Source organism: Salmo trutta, chromosome 13, assembly GCF_901001165.1.
Source record: "Salmo trutta chromosome 13, fSalTru1.1, whole genome shotgun sequence".
In the NCBI taxonomy this organism is placed as follows: Eukaryota; Metazoa; Chordata; class Actinopteri; order Salmoniformes; family Salmonidae; genus Salmo; species Salmo trutta.
The window spans coordinates 84857765-84879660 of NC_042969.1; the positions used below are offsets into that span (position 1 = coordinate 84857765).

A 21896-nucleotide genomic window follows, 5' to 3' on the forward strand; every position below is an offset into this window, starting at 1 on the left:
CTAAACAGAGAACATCCCTGGTTATCTCTACTGCCTCTGATCTGGAGGACTCACTAAACAGAGAACAGCCCTGGTCATCTACTGCCTCTGATCTGGAGGACTCACTAAACACAGAACATCCTTGGTCATCCCTACTGCCTCTGATCTGGAGGACTCACTAAATAGAGAACATCCCTGGTCATCCCTACTGCCTCTGATCTGGAGGACTCACTAAACAGAGAACATCCCTGGTCATCCCTACTGCCTCTGATCTGGAGGACTCACTAAACAGAGAACATCCCTGCTCATCCCTACTGCCTCTGATCTGGAGGACTCACTAAACAGAGAACATCCCTGGTCATCCCTACTGCCTCTGATCTGGAGGACTCACTAAACACAAATGCTTCGTTTGTAAATGATGTCTGTGTGTTGGAGTGTCCCTGGCTATCTGTCAATTTAAAAAAAATACAAGAAAATTGTGCCGTACAAGGAATTTGAAATGGTTTATACTTTTACTTTTGATACTTAAGTATATTTTAGAAATTCCATTTACTTTTGATACTTAAGTATATTTAAAACCATTTCTGTTTTTACTTTTACTCAAGTACTATTTTACTGGGTGACATTCACTTTTACTCAAGTATGACAATTGAGTACTTTTTCCACCACTAGGAATAACAAAACAGAATGTATGAATTGAGCTTGTGATTGTAACAGTTGACAGAGGTAAAACAGAGACAGGTAAAACAGGTCAGCCTGAGGTCAACAGGTAGAAATCAAAATGGCAGGTGAGTCTCACCTTCTCCTCAGCAGCCTTCTTGGTCTTTACATCCATCCATCTTAGGTGGTCTAAGTTACTGATGAATACCTCCCGTATCACAGAGATCATCTCTTCCATCTAATACACACACACACACACACACACACGCACACACACACACACACTTTAAACAGATCAGCATATACTGATAATGTCACTATTGTGGATCTCAGACCAGGTTCCTCTGGAACAGAATGTGATAGGCATCTCTTCTTTCAGAATGTTAAGGAAAACAATGCTTTAGAGTGAACTTGAAATGAGCTTAAAATAGCTGTGTATATGTCAGGGGCCTGACTAAATGTTTCATAGAAAATATGTGTTTGGATCACAATCTGTGTGAGCATAAACTCAACGGTATGAGACCCTATTGTGTCAGCCAATGGGTGATCTGAACAGGCTTACGGACACACACACACACAAACTCTCCCCCAACCCCCTCGTTAACATCACCAGTTCTTTGCTCTCCCCAGAGAAGGCCTCCTCTACATACAGTCTTCCGACAGCGTTGTCCATATTGTTGTTGACGTAGATGACACACTGCCGCCACACCGCCGCCTCCGACGTGGTACCGTACAGCGCCTGCAGGGGGGCAGCAGGGCATGGCTCACACTGATGACATCACACACCAGAGAGATAGTGACATGTAGGAAGAGAAGACGGAGTAGAGAGAAAGGAGGGAGGTGAGAGTGAAAGGACGAGTAGATGACGTGTCTGTACCTTGCGGAAGGCTTTCCTGGTGTCCCTGTACTGCCTGCTCAGACCCACCACCATGTTCATGACAAAACGCCACACAATGTAGTTCTGCAGGTCTCTGGAAACAACAACACGGAAACACTACACCAGCAACTACAGTTGATCTACAATATACTAGAAATTACAATGTTTGCAAAACTGACGCTTATCATCATATTGTAATCATGTGCTTTTCTCAATTTTCTCTGTGTACATGGATAGGATAGGGTTGAGTCAATGTTCTTCATGTACATGGCTAGGATAGGGTTGAGTCAATGTTCTCTGTGTACATGGCTAGGATAGGGTTGAGTCAATGTTCTCAGTGTACAAGGCTAGGATAGGGTTGAGTCAATGTTCTCAGTGTACAAGGCTAGGATAGGGTTGAGTCAATGTTCTCAGTTTACTTGGCTAGGATAGGGTTGAGTCAATGTTCTCAGAGTACAAGGATAGGATAGGGTTGAGTCAATGTTCTCAGTGTACAAGGCTAGGATAGGGTTGAGTCAATGTTCTCAGTGTACTTGGCTAGGATAGGGTTGAGTCAATGTTCTCAGTGTACAAGGCTAGGATAGGGTTAAGTCAATGTTCTCAGTGTACAAGGCTAGGAAAGGGTTGAGTCAATGTTCTCAGTGTACAAGGCTAGGATAGGGTTGAGTCAATGTTCTCAGTGTACTTGGCTAGGATAGGGTTGAGTCAATGTTCTCCATGTACTTGGCTAGGATAGGGTTGAGTCAATGTTCTCTGTGTACGTGGCTAGGATAGGGTTGAGTCAATGTTCTCAGTGTACTTGGCTAGGATAGGGTTGAGTCAATGTTCTCAGTGTACAAGGCTAGGATAGGGTTGAGTCAGTGTCCTCCATGTACATGGCTAGGATAGGGTTGAGTCAATGTTCTTCATGTACATGGCTAGGATAGGGTTGAGTCAATGTTCTCAGTGTACTGGCTAGGATAGGGTTGAGTCAATGTTCTCAGTGTACAAGGCTAGGATAGGGTTAAGTCAATGTTCTCAGTGTACAAGGCTAGGAAAGGGTTGAGTCAATGTTCTCAGTGTACAAGGCTAGGATAGGGTTGAGTCAATGTTCTCAGTGTACTTGGCTAGGATAGGGTTGAGTCAATGTTCTCCATGTACTTGGCTAGGATAGGGTTGAGTCAATGTTCTCTGTGTACGTGGCTAGGATAGGGTTGAGTCAATGTTCTCAGTGTACTTGGCTAGGATAGGGTTGAGTCAATGTTCTCAGTGTACAAGGCTAGGATAGGGTTGAGTCAGTGTCCTCCATGTACATGGCTAGGATAGGGTTGAGTCAATGTTCTTCATGTACATGGCTAGGATAGGGTTGAGTGAATGTTCTCCGTGTACATGGCTAGGATAGGGTTGAGTAAATGTTCTCTGTGTACATGGCTAGGATAGGGTTGAGTCAATGTTCTCTGTGTACGTGGCTAGGATAGGGTTGAGTCAATGTTCTCAGTGTACTTGGCTAGGATAGGGTTGAGTCAATGTTCTCAGTGTACAAGGCTAGGATAGGGTTGAGTCAATGTTCTCAGTTTACTTGGCTAGGATAGTGTTGAGTCAATGTTCTCAGAGTACAAGGCTAGGATAGGGTTGAGTCAATGTTCTCAGTGTACAAGGCTAGGATAGGGTTGAGTCAATGTTCTCAGCGTACAAGGCTAGGATAGGGTTAAGTCAATGTTCTCAGTGAACAAGGCTAGGAAAGGGTTGAGTCAATGTTCTCAGTGTACAAGGCTAGGATAGGGTTGAGTCAATGTTCTCAGTTTACTTGGCTAGAATAGGGATGAGTCAATGTTCTCAGTGGACTTGGCTAGGATAGGGTTGAGTCAATGTTCTCAGTGTACTTGGTTAGAATAGGGATGAGTCAATGTTCTCACCTCTTAGTGTTCTTGGCTAGGATAGGGTTGAGTCGTCTGTAGTAGTTAGGTGCGTAGTTGATGACACTCTCTGTGTCAGGCACAGTGATGCCGACAGTCCCCATGATCTTCCTGGTGAAGTAACTCCAGTCAAACACCTGAGAGGAGGGGTTCATCATCACATGAGAGGAGGGGTTTATCGCATCCCGTGTATGATAGTTTTTGCCTGCCTCAATCACGATGCATGTTGCCTATTCCCTACCTGTACTGTTGCTATTTTTGAACCAACTGTGACCTTCTGCCTGCTCCTGGACCCATCTACCTGCCTGCTCCAACGGTCACTTGCATTAAACATCTGCTGCGCTGTGAGCTTCAAACCAGCTATCTGTCTCATTCGAGTTCATAAAACATCTGAGGAGAGGGGTTTATCAATATAATCTAAGAGGAGGGGTTTATCATCATCACCAGAGAAGAGGGGTTTATCATCATCACCTGAGAGGAGGGGTTTATCATCATCACATGAGAGGACGGGTTTATCATCACCTGAGAGGAGGGGTTATCATCATCACCTGAGAGGAGGGGTTTATCATCACCTGAGAGCAGAGGTTTTATCATCATCACCTGAGAAGAGGGGTTTATCATCACCTGAGAGGAGGGGTTTATCATCATCACCTGAGAGGAGGGGTTTATCATCACCACCTGAGAGGAGGGGTTATTATCATCACCTGAGAGGAGGGGTTATCATCATCTGAGAGGAGGGGTTTATCACCACCTGAGAGGAGGGGTTATCATCATCACCTGAGAAGAGGAGTTTATCATCATCACCTGAGAGGAGGGGTTTTATAATCATCACCTGAGAGGAGGTGTTTATCATCATCACCTGAGAGGAGGGGTTTATCATCATCACCTGAGAGGAGGGGTTTGTCATCATCTAAGAGGAGGGGTTTATCATCATCACCTGAGAGGAGGGGTTTATCATCACCACCTGAGAGGAGGGGTTTATCATCATCACCTGAGAGGAGGGGTTTATCATCACCACCTGAGAGGAGGGGTTTATCATCATCACCTGAGAGGAGGGGTTTATCATCATCTGAGAGGAGGGGTTTATCATCATCACCTGAGAGGAGGGGTTTATCATCATCTGAGATGAGGGGTTTATCATCATCTGAGAGGAGGGGTTTATCATCCCCACCTGAGAGGAGGGGTTTATCATCATCTGAGAGGAGGGGTTTATCATCATCACCTGAGAGGAGGGGTTTATCATCATCACCTGAGAGGAGGGGTTTATCATCACCACCTGAGAGGACGGGTTTATCATCACCTGAGAGGAGGGGTTATCATCATCACCTGAGAGGAGGGGTTTATCATCACCTGAGAGCAGAGGTTTTATCATCATCACCTGAGAGGAGGGGTTTATCATCACCTGAGAGGAGGGGTTTATCATCATCACCTGAGAGGAGGGGTTTATCATCACCAACTGAGAGGAGGGGTTATCATCATCACCTGAGAGGAGGGGTTATCATCATCTGAGAGGAGGGGTTTATCACCACCTGAGAGGAGGGGTTTATCATCACCTGAGAGGAGGGGTTTATCATCATCACCTGAGAGGAGGGGTTTTATAATCATCACCTGAGAGGAGGGGTTTATCATCATCACCTGAGAGGAGGGGTTTATCATCATCACCTGAGAGGAGGGGTTTGTCATCATCTAAGAGGAGGGGTTTATCATCACCTGAGAGGAGGGGTTTATCATCACCTGAGAGGAGGGGTTAATCATCATCACCTGAGAGGAGGGGTTTATCATCATCTGAGAGGAGGGGTTTATCATCATCACCTGAGAGGAGGGGTTTATCATCATCTGAGAGGAGGGGTTTATCATCATCTGAGAGGAGGGGTTTATCATCCCCACCTGAGAGGAGGGGTTTATCATCATCACCTGAGAGGAGGGGTTTATCATCATCACCTGAGAGGAGGGGTTTATCATCATCACCTGAGAGGAGGGGTTTGTCATCACCACCTGAGAGGAGGGGTTTATCATCATCACCTGAGAGGAGGGGTTTATCATCATCTGAGAGGAGGGGTTTATCATCATCATCTGAGAGGAGGGGTTTGTCATCATCTAAGAGGTGGGGTTTATCATCATCTGAGAGGATGGGTTTATCATCATCATCTGAGAGGAGGGGTTTGTCATCATCTAAGAGGAGGGGTTTATCATCACCACCTGAGAGGAGGGGTTTATCATCATCATCTGAGAGGAGGGGTTTATCATCAACACCTGAGAGGAGGGGTTTATCATCATCATCTGAGAGGAGGGGTTTATCATCATCTGAGAGGAGGGGTTTGTCATCACCTGAGAGGAGGGGTTAATCATCACCACCTGAGAGGAGGGGTTTATCACCACCTGAGAGGAGGGGTTTATCATCACCACCTGAGAGGAGGGGTTTATCATCACCTGAGAAGAGGGGTTTATCATTATCATCTGAGAGGAGGGGTTTATCATCATCACCTGAGAGGAGGGGTTTATCATCACCACCTGAGAGGAGGGGTTATTATCATCACCTGAGAGGAGGGGTTATCATCATCTGAGAGGAGGGGTTTATCACCACCTGAGAGGAGGGGTTATCATCATCACCTGAGAAGAGGAGTTTATCATCATCACCTGAGAGGAGGGGTTTTATAATCATCACCTGAGAGGAGGTGTTTATCATCATCACCTGAGAGGAGGGGTTTATCATCATCACCTGAGAGGAGGGGTTTGTCATCATCTAAGAGGAGGGGTTTATCATCATCACCTGAGAGGAGGGGTTTATCATCACCACCTGAGAGGAGGGGTTTATCATCATCACCTGAGAGGAGGGGTTTATCATCATCTGAGAGGAGGGGTTTATCATCATCACCTGAGAGGAGGGGTTTATCATCATCTGAGAGGAGGGGTTTATCATCATCTGAGAGGAGGGGTTTATCATCCCCACCTGAGAGGAGGGGTTTATCATCATCTGAGAGGAGGGGTTTATCATCATCACCTGAGAGGAGGGGTTTATCATCATCACCTGAGAGGAGGGGTTTATCATCACCACCTGAGAGGACGGGTTTATCATCACCTGAGAGGAGGGGTTATCATCATCAACTGAGAGGAGGGGTTTATCATCACCTGAGAGCAGAGGTTTTATCATCATCACCTGAGAGGAGGGGTTTATCATCACCTGAGAGGAGGGGTTTATCATCATCACCTGAGAGGAGGGGTTTATCATCACCAACTGAGAGGAGGGGTTATCATCATCACCTGAGAGGAGGGGTTATCATCATCTGAGAGGAGGGGTTTATCACCACCTGAGAGGAGGGGTTTATCATCACCTGAGAGGAGGGGTTTATCATCATCACCTGAGAGGAGGGGTTTTATAATCATCACCTGAGAGGAGGGGTTTATCATCATCACCTGAGAGGAGGGGTTTATCATCATCACCTGAGAGGAGGGGTTTGTCATCATCTAAGAGGAGGGGTTTATCATCACCTGAGAGGAGGGGTTTATCATCACCTGAGAGGAGGGGTTAATCATCATCACCTGAGAGGAGGGGTTTATCATCATCTGAGAGGAGGGGTTTATCATCATCACCTGAGAGGAGGGGTTTATCATCATCTGAGAGGAGGGGTTTATCATCCCCACCTGAGAGGAGGGGTTTATCATCATCACCTGAGAGGAGGGGTTTATCATCATCACCTGAGAGGAGGGGTTTATCATCATCACCTGAGAGGAGGGGTTTGTCATCACCACCTGAGAGGAGGGGTTTATCATCATCACCTGAGAGGAGGGGTTTATCATCATCTGAGAGGAGGGGTTTATCATCATCATCTGAGAGGAGGGGTTTGTCATCATCTAAGAGGAGGGGTTTATCATCATCTGAGAGGAGGGGTTTATCATCATCATCTGAGAGGAGGGGTTTGTCATCATCTAAGAGGAGGGGTTTATCATCACCACCTGAGAGGAGGGGTTTATCATCATCATCTGAGAGGAGGGGTTTATCATCAACACCTGAGAGGAGGGGTTTATCATCATCATCTGAGAGGAGGGGTTTATCATCATCTGAGAGGAGGGGTTTGTCATCACCTGAGAGGAGGGGTTAATCATCACCACCTGAGAGGAGGGGTTTATCACCACCTGAGAGGAGGGGTTTATCATCACCACCTGAGAGGAGGGGTTTATCATCACCTGAGAGGAGGGGTTTATCATTATCATCTGAGAGGAGGGGTTTATCATCATCACCTGAGAGGAGGGGTTTATCATTATCATCTGAGAGGAGGGGTTTATCATCAACACCTGAGAGGAGGGGTTTATCATCATCATCTGAGAGGAGGGGTTTATCATCATCTGAGAGCAGAGGTTTTATCATCATCACCTGAGAAGAGGGGTTTATCATCACCTGAGAGCAGAGGTTTTATCATCATCACCTGAGAAGAGGGGTTTATCATCACCTTAGAGGAGGGGTTTATCATCACCTGAGAGGAGGGGTTTATCATCATCTGAGAGGAGGGGTTTATCATCATCATCTGAGAGGAGGGGTTTGTCATCATCTAAGAGGAGGGGTTTATCATCATCACCTGAGAGGAGGGGTTTATCATCATTATCTGAGAGGAGGGGTTTATCATCATCTGAGAGGAGGGGTTTATCATCATCATCTGAGAGGAGGGGTTTGTCATCATCTAAGAGGAGGGGTTTATCATCATCTGAGAGGAGGGGTTTATCATCATCACCTGAGAGGAGGGGTTTATCATCATCTGAGAGGAGGGGTTTATCATCATCTGAGAGGAGGGGTTTATCCTCATCACCTGAGAGGAGGGGTTTATCATCAACACCTGAGAGGAGGGGTTTATCATCATCACCTGAGAGGAGGGGTTTATCATCAACACCTGAGAGGAGGGGTTTATCATCATCATCTGAGAGGAGGGGTTTATCATAAACACCTGAGAGGAGGGGTTTATCATCATCACCTGAGAGGAGGGGTTTATCATCATCATCTGAGAGGAGGGGTTTATCATCATCACCTGAGAGGAGGGGTTTATCATCATCTGAGAGGAGGGGTTTATCATCACCACCTGAGAGGGGGGGTTTATCATCATCTGAGAGGAGGGGTTTATCATCATCACCTGAAGGGAGGGGTTTATCATCACCTGAGACGAGGGGTTTATCATCATCATCTGAGAGGAGGGGTTTATCATCATCTGAGAGGAGGGGTTTATCATCATCACCTGAGAGGAGGGGTTTATCATCACCACCTGAGAGGAGGGGTTTATCATCATCATCTGAGAGGAGGGGTTTATCATCACCACCTGAGAGGAGGGGTTTATCATCATCACCTGAGAGGAGGGGTTTATCATCATCACCTGAGAGGAGGGGTTTATCATCATCTGAGAGGAGGGGTTTATCATCATCTGAGAGGAGGGGTTTATCCTCATCATCTGAGAGGAGGGGTTTATCCTCATCATCTGAGAGGAGGGGTTTATCATCACCACCTGAGAGGAGGGGTTTATCATCACCTGAGAGGAGGGGTTAATCATCACCACCTGAGAGGAGGGGTTTATCATCATCTGAGAGGAGGGGTTTATCATCATCACCTGAGAGGAGGGGTTTGTCATCATCTAAAAGGAGGGGTTTATCATCACCACCTGAGAGGAGGGGTTTATCATCATCACCTGAGAGGAGGGGTTTATCATCATCACCTGAGAGGAGGAGATTGTCATCATCTAAGAGGAGGGATTTATCATCATCATCTGAGAGGAGGGGTTTATCATCACCTGAGAGGAGGGGTTTATCATCATCTGAGAGGAGGGGTTTATCCTCATCATCTGAGAGGAGGGGTTTATCATCATCACCTGAGAGGAGGGGTTTATCATCACCTGAGAGGAGGGGTTTATCATCATCTGAGAGGAGGGGTTTATCATCATCTGAGAGGAGGGGTTTATCCTCATCATCTGAGAGGAGGGGTTTATCATCACCTGAGAGGAGGGTTTTATCATCATCATCTGAGAGGAGTGTTTTATCATCATCACCTGAGAGGAGGCGTTTATCATCATCATCTGAGAGGAGGGATTTATCACCACCTGAGAGGAGGGGTTTGTCATCATCACCTGAGAGGAGGGGTTTATCATCATCACCTGAGAGGAGGGGTTTGTCATCATCACCTGAGAGGAGGGGTTTATCATCACCACCTGAGAGGAGGGGTTTATCATCATCACCTGAGAGGAGGGGTTTATCATCACCACCTGAGAGGAGGAGTTTGTCATCATCTAAGAGGAGGGGTTTATCATCATCATCTGAGAGGAGGGGTTTATAATCATCATCTGAGAGGAGGGGTTTATCATCATCACCTGAGAGGAGGGGTTTGTCATCATCACCTGAGAGGAGGGGTTTGTCATCATCACCTGAGAGGAGGGGTTTATCATCATCACCTGAGAGGAGGGGTTTATCATCACCTGAGAGGAGGGGTTTGTCATCATTTGAGATGAGGGGTTTATCATCACCACCTGAGAGGAGGGGTTTGTCATCACCTGAGAGGAGGGGTTTATCATCACCTGAGAGGAGGGGTTTATCATCATCACCTGAGAGGAGGGGTTTATCATCATCTGAGAGGAGGGGTTTATCATCATCTGAGAGGAGGGGTTTATCATCATCACCCGAGAGGAGGGGTTATCATCATCACCTGAGAGGAGGGGTTTATCATCACCTGAGAGGAGGGGTTTGTCATCACCTGAGAGGAGGGGTTTATCATCACCTGAGAGGAGGGGTTTGTCATCACCTGAGAGGAGGGGTTTATCATCATCACCTGAGAGGAGGGGTATATCATCATCACCTGAGAGGAGGGGTTTATCATCACCTGAGAGGAGGGGTTTATTATCATCACCTGAGAGGAGGAGTTTGTCATCATATGAGAGGAGGGGTTTATCATCATCACCCGAGAGGAGGGGTTTATCATCATCTGAGAGGAGGGGTTTATTATCATCACCTGAGAGGAGGGGTTTATCATCACCTGAGAGGAGTTTGTCATCATCTGAGAGGAGGGGTTTATCATCATCACCTGAAAGGAGGGGTTTATCATCATCACCTGAGATGAGGGGTTTATCATCATCACCTGAGAGGAGGGGTTTATCATCATCACCTGAGAGGAGGGGTTTATAATCATCACCTGAGAGGAGGGGTTTATCATCATCTGAGAGGAGGGGTTTATCATCAGCACCTGAGAGGAGGGGTTTGTCATCATCTGAGAGGAGGGGTTTATCATCATCACCTGAGAGGGGGGGGTTATCATCATCACCTGAGAGGAGAGGTTTATCATCATCTGAGAGGAGGGGTTTATCATCATCACCTGAGAGGAGGGGTTTATCATCATCTGAGAGGAGGGGTTTATCATCAGCACCTGAGAGGAGGGGTTTATCATCATCACCTGAGAGGGGGGGTTTATCATCATCACCTGAGAGGAGGGGTTTATCATCATCACCTGAGAGGAGGGGTTTATCATCATCACCTGAGAGGAGGGGTTTATCATCATCACCTGAGAGGGGGGGTTTATCATTATCACCTGAGAGGAGGGGTTTATCATCATCACCTGAGAGGGGGGGTTTATCATCATCACCTGAGAGGAGGGGTTTATCATCATCACCTGAGAGGAGGGGTTTATCATCAGCTGAGAGGAGGGGTTTATCATAATCACCTGAGAGGAGGGGTTTATCATCATCACCTGAGAGGAGGGGTTTATCATCACCTGAGAGGAGGGGTTTATCATCATCACCTGAGAGGAGGGGTTTATCATCATCACCTGAGAGGAGGGGTTTATCATCATCACCTGAGAGGAGGGGTTTATCATCATCACCTGAGAGGAGGGGTTTATCATCACCTGAGAGGAGGGGTTTATCATCACCTGAGAGGAGGGGTTTATCATCATCACCTGAGAGGAGGGGTTTATCATCACCTGAGAGGAGGGGTTTATCATCATCATCTGAGAGGAGGGGTTTATCATCACCTGAGAGGAGGGTTTTATCATCATCACCTGAGAGGAGGGGTTAATCATCACCTGAGAGGAGGGGTTTATATAATATACTTAACAGAGTCTCTTACTTGTGTGTCGACCTCCAGGCTGAAGTTAGCATTGAGAACACCCAACTCCATTTTGTTGTAGAGGAGAACTGGGTTGTTACGGTCCTCTGGAGTATCAGTTGCCTGGGGGAGAGAGATTGAAAGAGGGTGAGAGAGACTGCGAGAGGAGAGGAGAGAGAGCACAATTAACAAATTCAGCTCAAACACCAATCAAATAAAGCATTATATAGGTTTGGCTTGACGATCTGTCCTCTGGCTGTCACAGAGTGCAATTGTTAATAACAGGCACTGCTGGTACCATCATAAATGTCTGTCTTTCAATAAACACACACACACACACACACACACACACACACACACACACACACACACACACACACACACACAGCATATTTGGAGGCCCAGGGGTCCCTACCCTGTAAATGTCAGTACCAGAGCAGCATGTTTGGAGGCCTAGGGGACCCTACCCTGTAAATGTCAGTACCAGAGCAGCATGTTTGGAGGCCTAGGGGACCCTACCCTGTAAATGTCAGTACCTGAGGAGCATGTTTGGAGGCCCAGGGGTCCCTACCCTGTAAATGTCAGTACCAGAGCAGCATGTTTGGAGGCCCAGGGGTCCCTACCCTGTAAATGTCAGTACCAGAGCAGCATGTTTGGAGGCCCAGGGGTCCCTACCCTGTAAATCTCAGTACCAGAGCAGCATGTTTGGAGGCCCAGGGGTCCCTACCCTGTAAATGTCAATACCAGAGCAGCATGTTTGGAGGCCCAGGGGTCCCTACCCTGTAAATGTCAGTACCAGAGCAGCATGTTTGGAGGCCCAGGGGTCCCTACCCTGTAAATCTCAGTACCAGAGCAGCATGTTTGGAGGCCCAGGGGTCCCTACCCTGTAAATGTCAATACCAGAGCAGCATGTTTGGAGTCCCAGGGTCCCTACCCTGTAAATGTCAATACCAGAGCAGCATGTTTGGAGGCCCAGGGGTCCCTACCCTATAAATGTCAGTACCAGAGCAGCATGACTGCCCTGTAAAGGCAGCAGCGTAGCACTGAGCTATGGGAAACACAGGGATCTGTTACAAGTTTGTTTAGAAAGAGCCCATGGGCTCAGCGCCTGGGCTGAAGTCGGGCTGAAGTCTGGCTTCATAAACACAGTGATGGAGAGGTGGTTAGGGGCTGAAGTCTGGCTTCATAAACATGGTGATGGAGAGGTGGTTATGGGCTGAAGTCTGGCTTCATAAAGAGAGTGATGGAGAGGTGGTTAGGGGCTGAAGTCTGGCTTCATAAACACAGTGATGGAGAGGTGGTTATGGGCTGAAGTCTGGCTTCATAAACACAGTGATGGAGAGGTGGTTAGGGGCTGAAGCCTGGCTTCATAAACATGGTGATGGAGAGGTGGTTATGGGCTGAAGTCTGGCTTCATAAACACAGTGATAGAGAGGTGGTTAGGGGCTGAAGCCTGGCTTCATAAACATGGTGATGGAGAGGTGGTTATGGGCTGAAGTCTGGCTTCATAAAGAGAGTGATGGAGAGGTGGTTAGGGGCTGAAGCCTGGCTTCATAAACACAGTGATGGAGAGGTGGTTAGGGGCTGAAGCCTGGCTTCATAAACACAGTGATGGAGAGGTGGTTAGGGGCTGAAGTCTGGCTTCATAAACACAGTGATAGAGAGGTGGTTATGGGCTGAAGTCTGGCTTCATAAACACAGTGATAGAGAGGTGGTTATGGGCTGAAGTCTGGCTTTATAAACACAGTGATAGAGAGGTGGTTAGGGCAGAAGTTACAAAACTAAAGCAGATGGTAAGTAAAGCAGGTTTTCCTAGAGCAGCAGTGTTGAACTTACGTTGGCGATCTCCCTCTCCAGCTCAATGACCCTGGTGACCTCCTCTCTGATTTGTGTCTCGTTGACCACTAGGCTGCGGTCGGTACGGATCAGCCTGACCACGTCTATCATGAACTGTTCATACGCTCTACATGGCTGGGAGGACAGACAGACAGACAGACAGACAGACAGACAGACAGACAGACAGACAGACAGACAGACAGACAGACAGACAGACAGACAGACAGACAGACAGATTAAAAACATGTATTGTAGTATCAACAGAAAAAAGCAGTCATAAGTAGTTGGGTAGACGAGGAAGAATGAGAGATACTGTCTTCACATCACTGTATTCACATCACTGTAAATAGAATGAGAGATACTGTATTCACATCACTGTATTCACATCACTGTAAATAGAATGAGAGATACTGTATTCACATTACTGTAAATAGAATGAGAGATACTGTATTCACATCACTGTAAATAGAATGAGAGATACTGTATTCACATCACTGTAAATAGAATGAGAGATACTGTATTCACATCACTGTAAATAGAATGAGAGATACTGTATTCGCATCACTGTAAATAGAATGAGAGATACTGTATTCACATCACTGTAAATAGAATGAGAGATACTGTATTCACATCACTGTAAATAGAATGAGAGATACTGTATTCACATTACTGTAAATAGAATGAAAGATATTGTATTCACATCACTGGAAATAGAATGATAGATACTGTATTCACATCACTGTATTCACATCACTGTAAATAGAATGAGAGATTCTGTATTCACATCACTATAAATAGAATGAGAGATACTGTATTCACATCACTGGAAATAGAATGAGAGATACTGTATTCACATCACTGTATTCACATCACTGTAAATAGAATGAGAGATACTGTATTCACATCACTGTAAATAGAATGAGAGATACTGTATTCACATCACTGTATTCACATCACTGTAAATAGAATGAGAGATACTGTATTCACATCACTGGTAATAGAATGAGAGATACTGTATTCACATCACTGTAAATATATATTAGGCTTCATCATCTTCTGTTTGGTATTAAGAGACAGGAAGAGAACACTATGAAAATAGAATCTGTCTAATCAATGAACCTCAAAGCACCACACACACACACACACACACACACACACACACACACACACACACACACACACACACGCACACACACACACTCCTATCCCCGCCACACCAAGTTTTGCAAGTACAGAATCCTTTCAGAATATCAATCAGTGGTGGTAGTCAGTAAAGTGAAACCATACAAGAGAATTTCCACCACAAACACTCACATCTGGTTTGAGTTGGGCTGTAACCAAATCGGTCATCTCACTTCATTATTTTAATGATCACATTGCTCCAGATGGTATCTCATACACACACACACACACACACACACACACACACACACACACACACACACACACACACACACAAACACACACACACACACACACACTCCAGCTAGTCACATTGACAGTTACATAAGTTGGAACACAGGTTATCCGTGGGCCAAACATCAGACTGGTGTTTAGGGGGGGAAATTGATCATAATATGGTTTATAGTTTCTCCATTACAGAGACCTCAGGCAAACAGGCTTATTTGGAGGTCTGTGTTAAACCACACTAACACAGGAGGTTTCAAAGCCATTAGAGCATGTCAATGCTAAGGATTAGTTCAATCATTAAAAACTAGAGTAAAATATTCAGGTTCAAATCTCATCAGCTTTAGAGTTCTTCACATCTAGTTCTGGATGTTCATTAAACCATGCTGGAGGTTTGGACCCAGCGTCAGCATAATTACCAAGAGAGGATGGTGATCCTATCCCAGACTGATGCTGAGGGCTTGCAGTCAATGCAGATGTGGATCATTGTGTGTTCTGGGTGGATGAACGAGTGATCAGAACAACAGGGGGTTGAAACCCAGACTCCGACATACCCGGCCAGAGAACTAATTTCCTTGAAACCCAGACATACCCGGCCAGAGAACTAATTTCCTTGAAACCCAGACATACCTGGCCAGAGAACTAATTTCCTTGAAACCCAGACTCCGACATACCCGGCCAGAGAACTAATTTCCTTGAAACCCAGACATACCTGGCCAGAGAACTAATTTCCTTGAAACCCAGACATACCTGGCCAGAGAACTAATTTCCTTGAAACCCAGACATACCTGGCCAGAGAACTAATTTCCTTGAAACCCAGACTCCAACATACCCGGCCAGAGAACTAATTTCCTTGAAACCCAGACATACCCGGCCAGAGAACTAATTTCCTTGAAACCCAGACATACCTGGCCAGAGAACTAATTTCCTTGAAACCCAGACATACCTGGCCAGAGAACTAATTTCCTTGAAACCCAGACTCCGACATACCCGGCCAGAGAACTAATTTCCTTGAAACCCAGACATACCTGGCCAGAGAACTAATTTCCTTGAAACCCAGACATACCTGGCCAGAGAACTAATTTCCTCCACAGATCCAGACATTTACATTTTAGTCATTTAGCAGACACTGTTATCCAGAGCAACTTACAGTAGTGAATGCATACATTTCATACATTTATTTTCTCCGTACCGGTCCCCCGTAGGAATCAAACCCACAACCCTGGCGTTGCAAACACCATGCTCTACCAACTGAGCCACGCGGGACCAGACAGAGAACTCATTTCCTCCACAGACCCAGACAGAGAACTGTATATCATTGATATGTGTGTGTGCATGTGTGTAGCAGGTACAGTCTTACCTCTGCATAGGGCCCGGCGCATGTATAGTGCTCTCTGGATAAGAGACCAAGGCTGGTTTGCTGGTCAAACTGGCAGGGGAGAGAGAATCAGGACACAAGCAGCCATTCATTCAACAGCAGGGGAAAGACAAAGCACTCATTGGAACATAAAGTTCAGAGAGATTAGTGTGTGAATACTTAACAATGCCTCGGTTAGATTTAGGGTAGTTTACTGAGCAAATAGGTACACAAAATTCCTAACTAAGAGAGAGGGTTAAGGGGTACAAGTGATGGGGTACAGTTGTGTTCATGTGTCTATCATGTGATGGGGTACAGGTGTGTTCAGTGTCTATCATGTGATGGTGTGTACAATGTATATACGACCCTTGGATTTGGGTTAAAGTTGGGTTAAAATGGGTTCAAATGTTTTTTGTTGATGTTGTTGTGAATGATCTACACAAAATAACCTGGAAGATCAAAGTGGAAGAAAAATGTATAAAAAATAGAAAAAGATGAATGGAAAATAAAACACTAATATACCTTACTTAGATAAATATTCACATGCTAGAAACACCATTGTCAGGTATTACAGCTGTGACACTTCTTGGGTAAGTCTCATAAGAGCTTTGTGCAATATTTGCCAATTATTGTTTGCAACATTCTTCAAGCTCTGTCAAGGTGTTGGGGATCATGGCTTGTCCTCCATTTTCAAGTCTTGCCATAGATTTTCAAGCAGATTTAAGTTAAAAATGTAAACTTGGCCACTCAGGAACATTCTCTGTCTTCTTCTAAGCAACTCCTGTGTAGATTTGGCTTTGTGTTGTAGGTTATTGTCCTGCTGCAAGGTGAAGTATTTTCACATACCTGCCTCCTCTAACCACTAGGCTACCTGCCTCCTCTAACCACTAGGCTACCTGCCTCCTCTAACCACTAGGCTACCTGCCTCCTCTAACCACTAGGCTACCTGCCACCTCTAACCACTAGGCTACCTGCCACCTCTAACCACTAGACTACCTGCCTCCTCTAACCACTAGGCTACCTGCCGCCCCTCTAACCACTAGGCTACCTGCCTCCTCTAACCACTAGGCTACCTGCCTCCTCTAACCACTAGGCTACCTGCCTCCTCTAACCACTAGGCTACCTTCCTCCTCTAACCACTAGGCTACCTGCCTCCTCTAACCACTAGGCTACCTGCCTCCTCTAACCACTAGGCTACCTGCCTCCTCTAACCACTAGGCTACCTGCCTCCTCTAACCACTAGGCTACCTGCCTCCTCTAACCACTAGGCTACCTGCCGCCCCTCTAACCACTAGGCTACCTGCCTCCTCTAACCACTAGGCTACCTGCCACCTCTAACCACTAGGCTACCTGCCTCCTCTAACCACTAGGCTACCTGCCGCCCCTCTAACCACTAGGCTACCTGCCTCCTCTAACCACTAGGCTACCTGCCCCCTCTAACCACTAGGCTACCTGCCTCCTCTAACCACTAGGCTACCTGCCGCCCCTCTAACCACTAGGCTACCTGCCTCCTCTAACCACTAGGCTACCTGCCTCCTCTAACCACTAGGCTACCTGCCGCCCCTCTAACCACTAGGCTACCTGCCTCCTCTAACCACTAGGCTACCTGCCTCCTCTAACCACTAGGCTACCTGCCGCCCCTCTAACCACTAGGCTACCTGCCTCCTCTAACCACTAGGCTACCTGCCTCCTCTAACCACTAGGCTACCTGCCACCCCTCTAACCACTAGACTACCTGCCTCCTCTAACCACTAGGCTACCTGCCGCCCCTCTAACCACTAGGCTACCTGCCACCCCTCTAACCACTAGGCTACCTGCCACCCCTCTAACCACTAGGCTACCTGCCGCCCCTCTAACCACTAGGCTACCTGCCGCCCCTCTAACCACTAGGCTACCTGCCGCCCCTCTAACCACTAGGCTACCTGCCACCTCTCCCAGTGTCTGGTTTAAAGCCGACTGAAGCTAGAATTTTGCCTGCGCTTAGCTCCATCCAGTTTCTTTTCATCCTGAAAAACTTCAGTCTTTGCCGATTTCAAGCATACCCATACCATGATGCAGCCACCACCAGGCTTGCAAATAGGGAGGCAGTTACTCAGTGATGTGTTGGATTTGCACCAAACATAAGACTTTGGATTTTGGCAAAAAAAAGTGTACAAAGCTGTCATCAAGGCAAAGTGTGGCTACTTTGAAGAATGTAAAATATATTTTGATTTGTATAACACCTTTTTGGTTGCTACAAGGTTCCATATGTGTTATTTCATAGTTTTCATGTCTTCACTGTTATTCTACAATGTAGAAAATAGTACAAATAAAGAAAAACCCTTGAATGAGTAGTTGTGTCCAAACTTTTGACTGGTACTGTATATTCCAATCCCACTTTGTAACCCAACAAAATGTGAAAAACAATCAAGGGCCTGTAGACCTTCTATAGTGTCTGTGCATGTGACAGTCATGTGATGGGCTGTAGGTGTGTTCAAGTGTATGTGTATGTGACGGCCACCTACGTGAATGATGTGTGAATTGGAGTCTTTGTCATCAGTGCCGATAAAGAAATTAACCAAGACATGAGTTCCGTATTTCTCATTTAGTCTGGCAATGGCATCCTCCAACTTCCATGTGTTCCCTAAGTAGGAGAGGAGAGGAGAGGATTGGTTTGAGGAGAAGAGAGGATTGGTTTGAGGAGAGGAGACAATTGGTTTGAGGAGAAGAGAGGATTGGTTTGAGGAGAGGAGATGATTGGTTTGAGGAGAAGAGAGGATTGGTTTGAGGAGAGGAGATGATTGGTTTGAGGAGAGGAGATGATTGGTTTGAGGAGAGGAGACAATTGGTTTGAGGGGAAGAAATAATTGGTTTGAGGAGAGGAGATAATTGGTTTGAGGAGAGGAGATAATTGGTTTGAGGAGAGGAGAGGATTGGTTTGAGGAAAGGAGAGGAGGTAATTGGTTTGAGGAGAGGATTGTTTTGAGGAGAGGAGATAATTGGTTTGAGGAGAGGAGAGGATTGGTTTGAGGAGAGGAGATGATTGGTTTGAGGAGAGGAGAGGATTGGTTTGAGGAGAGGAGATAATTGGTTTGAGGAGAGGAGAGGATTGGTTTGAGGAGAGGATTGGTTTGAGGAGAGGATTGGTTTGAGGAGAGGAGAGGATATAATTGGTTTGAGGAGAGGAGAGGATATAATTGGTTTGAGGAGAGGATATAATTGGTTTGAGGAGAGGAGAGGATTGGTTTGAGGAGAGGAGAGGATTGGTTTGAGAAGAGGATTCGTTTGAGGAGAGGAGAGGATTGGTTTGAGAGAGGCTGGTTAAAGGAGAGGAGAGGATTGGTTTGAGGAGAGGATTGGTTTGAGGAGAGGATTGGTTTGAGGAGAGGATAGGATTGGTTAGAGGAGAGGAGAGGATTGGTTTGAGGAGAGGAGAGGATTGGTTTGAGGAGAGGAGAGGAGAGGATTTGTTTGAGGAGAGGAGAGGATTGGTTAGAGGAGAGGAGAGGAGAGAGAGAGGAGGTAATTGGTTTGAGGAGAGGAGAGGATTGGTTTGAGGAGAGGAGAGGAGGTAATTGGTTTGAGGAGAGGAGAGGATTGGTTAGAGGAGAGGAGAGGATTGGTTAGAGGATAGGATTGGTTAGAGGAGAAAAGAGGATTGGTTAGAGGAGAGGAGCGGATTGGTTAGAGGAGAGGAGAGAATTGGTTTGAGGAGACGAGGTAATTGGTTTGAGGAGAGGAGAGGATTCATTAGAGGAGAGGAGATGATTGGTTAGAGGAGAGGAGAGGATTGGTTAGAGGAGAGGATTGGTTTGAGGAGAGGATTGGTTTGAGGAGAGGAGAGGATTGGTTTGAGGAGAGGAGAGAATTGGTTTGAGGAGAGGATTGGTTAGAGGAGAGGAGAGGAGGTAATTGGTTTGAGGAGAGGAGGTAATTGGTTTGAGGAGAGGATTGGTTTGAGGAGAGGAGAGGATTGGTTTGAGAAGAGGAGAGGAGAGGATTGGTTTGAGGAGAGGATTGGTTAGAGGAGAGGAGAGGAGGTAATTGGTTTGAGGAGAGGAGGTAATTGGTTTGAGGTGAGGTTAACTAAAATAGGTGTAGGAAACACAGAGGTCGAAGGGCATAGTGTAGTTCACCATAGACAGTCTCCCAGTGGTCTGTTGCTATTGGCCACTCAAACACATTAGGAAGTATGTCTAGTAAAGGAGTTCCGCCCCTTTTCTCAATCTGACCTTCAGAGGGGGAAAAAAACACAAAAGTGACCCAGATTAACTCACAGGTAGACAGCTCATTGGACTTTAATGACTTACTGAATTGAAATGTAATTGACCTCAACATAACAGACTCACTCTCATTGGTGCAGGATCTGTAGAGTGTCTTGGCTTTAGTGAGGGCACTGGCCTCCCCCTTCACACTTCTCTCTAGAACACCTACAAAATATTATAGAGGTTATAGATTTGCAGCACATCTGTGTTGATGTTTGCTTTTAAACTGAAAATCAAAAAGAGGTTTGGATTTGAGTTAAGCTGTGAGTGTTGCAAGTAACATGGAGCATGTGAGCTGTGTTTTGCAGGACAATGTCCCCCTCAGAGGGACTGTGACATGTCTCTTTAGAGCAGACAGTACACAGTCAGACTCTGGGCCAAGGGGCTGTCGGTCTGCTGGCACTGCTGCTTTTCACCACATAACAAGCATTGAGAAACATCACAGAACTGTGGAAACCAAAAAACAAACAGGAAAAAAACAATGCTTTAAATCTGTGGTCATTCCTACATGCACTGGTAATTGTAGGACAAAATCCATTTGCTAGAGTTAATAAGACAAAGAATGTGCTTTTCATTTTCTCTCTACCCTTTTAGAATCTCACACTGAAATGCTACCTCTCCTCTGCCACAATCATTCTTCTTTCTTAAAGTAACAGCTCTCTGCCCTAATCTTTCTTCATTCTTTCAGTAACAGCTCTCTGCCCTAATCTTTCTTCATTCTTACAGTAACAGCTCTCTGCCCCAATGTTTCTTCATTTTTACAGTAACAGCCCTCTGCCCCAATCTTTCTTCTTTCTTACAGTAACAGCTCTCTCTCTCTCTCTTCATTCTTACAGCAACAGCTCTCTGCCCCTCTCTCTCTCTCTTCATTCTTACAGTAACAGCTCTCTGCCCCTCTCTCTCTCTCTTCATTCTTACAGTAACAGCTCTCTGCCCCTCTCTCTCTCTCTTCATTCTTACAGCAACAGCTCTCTGCCCCTCTCTCTCTCTCTTCATTCTTACAGTAACAGCTCTCTGCCGTTTCTCTACATTCTTACAGTAACAGCTCTCTGCCCCAATCGTTCTTTTTTTACAGTCACAGCTCTCTGCTCTCTCTCTTCATTCTTACAGTAACAGCTCTCCGCCCCTCTCTCTCTCTCTCTCTTCATTCTTACAGTAACAGCTCTCCGCCCCTCTCTCTCTCTCTTCATTCTTACAGTAACAGCTCTCTGCCCCTCTCTCTTCATTCTTACAGTAACAGCTCTCTGCCCCTCTCTCCTCATCCTTACTGTAACAGCTCTCTGCCCTCTTTCTTTCTTCATTCTTACACTAACAGCTCTCGGTCATCTCAACTCTCATTCTTCCTCTTTCCCTCTACTTGAAATCCTCTCGTCATCCCCTGTTTTGGTTAGGGCAGAACCCCTGCAGTCTCATTACCTAGTGTGCACACTTTTTATGTGCTCATGTAATCTTAATGAAGCGCTGGGTTAGGGAACCTTCATAGGGTGCTTCCTGCCGAAGGGCGCAGATCATGTGTGTGATTGGATTAACAACTGAATTCTGGGGGAGAGGGGGGGGGTTCTGTTTGGATTAAAGAC

At 46.1% G+C, this 21896-nt stretch overlaps 1 protein-coding gene across 2 annotated transcripts in view; it reads right to left on the minus strand.

The window, feature by feature from the left end:
* LOC115206649 (neprilysin-like) overlaps nucleotides 1–21896 on the minus strand; it is a 79555-nt gene that overhangs the window by 13636 nt on the left and 44023 nt on the right. For both annotated transcript variants that reach the window (XM_029773822.1, XM_029773821.1), the window contains exons 5-14: nucleotides 20404–20484; nucleotides 20191–20286; nucleotides 18580–18698; nucleotides 16079–16147; nucleotides 13312–13446; nucleotides 11497–11598; nucleotides 3412–3548; nucleotides 1517–1610; nucleotides 1250–1378; nucleotides 779–877 (exon numbers count right to left, since the gene is read on the minus strand). In XM_029773822.1, coding sequence (XP_029629682.1) covers nucleotides 779–877; nucleotides 1250–1378; nucleotides 1517–1610; nucleotides 3412–3548; nucleotides 11497–11598; nucleotides 13312–13446; nucleotides 16079–16147; nucleotides 18580–18698; nucleotides 20191–20286; nucleotides 20404–20484 — 1061 coding nt within the window. The remainder of the gene's footprint in view (nucleotides 1–778; nucleotides 878–1249; nucleotides 1379–1516; nucleotides 1611–3411; nucleotides 3549–11496; nucleotides 11599–13311; nucleotides 13447–16078; nucleotides 16148–18579; nucleotides 18699–20190; nucleotides 20287–20403; nucleotides 20485–21896) is intronic.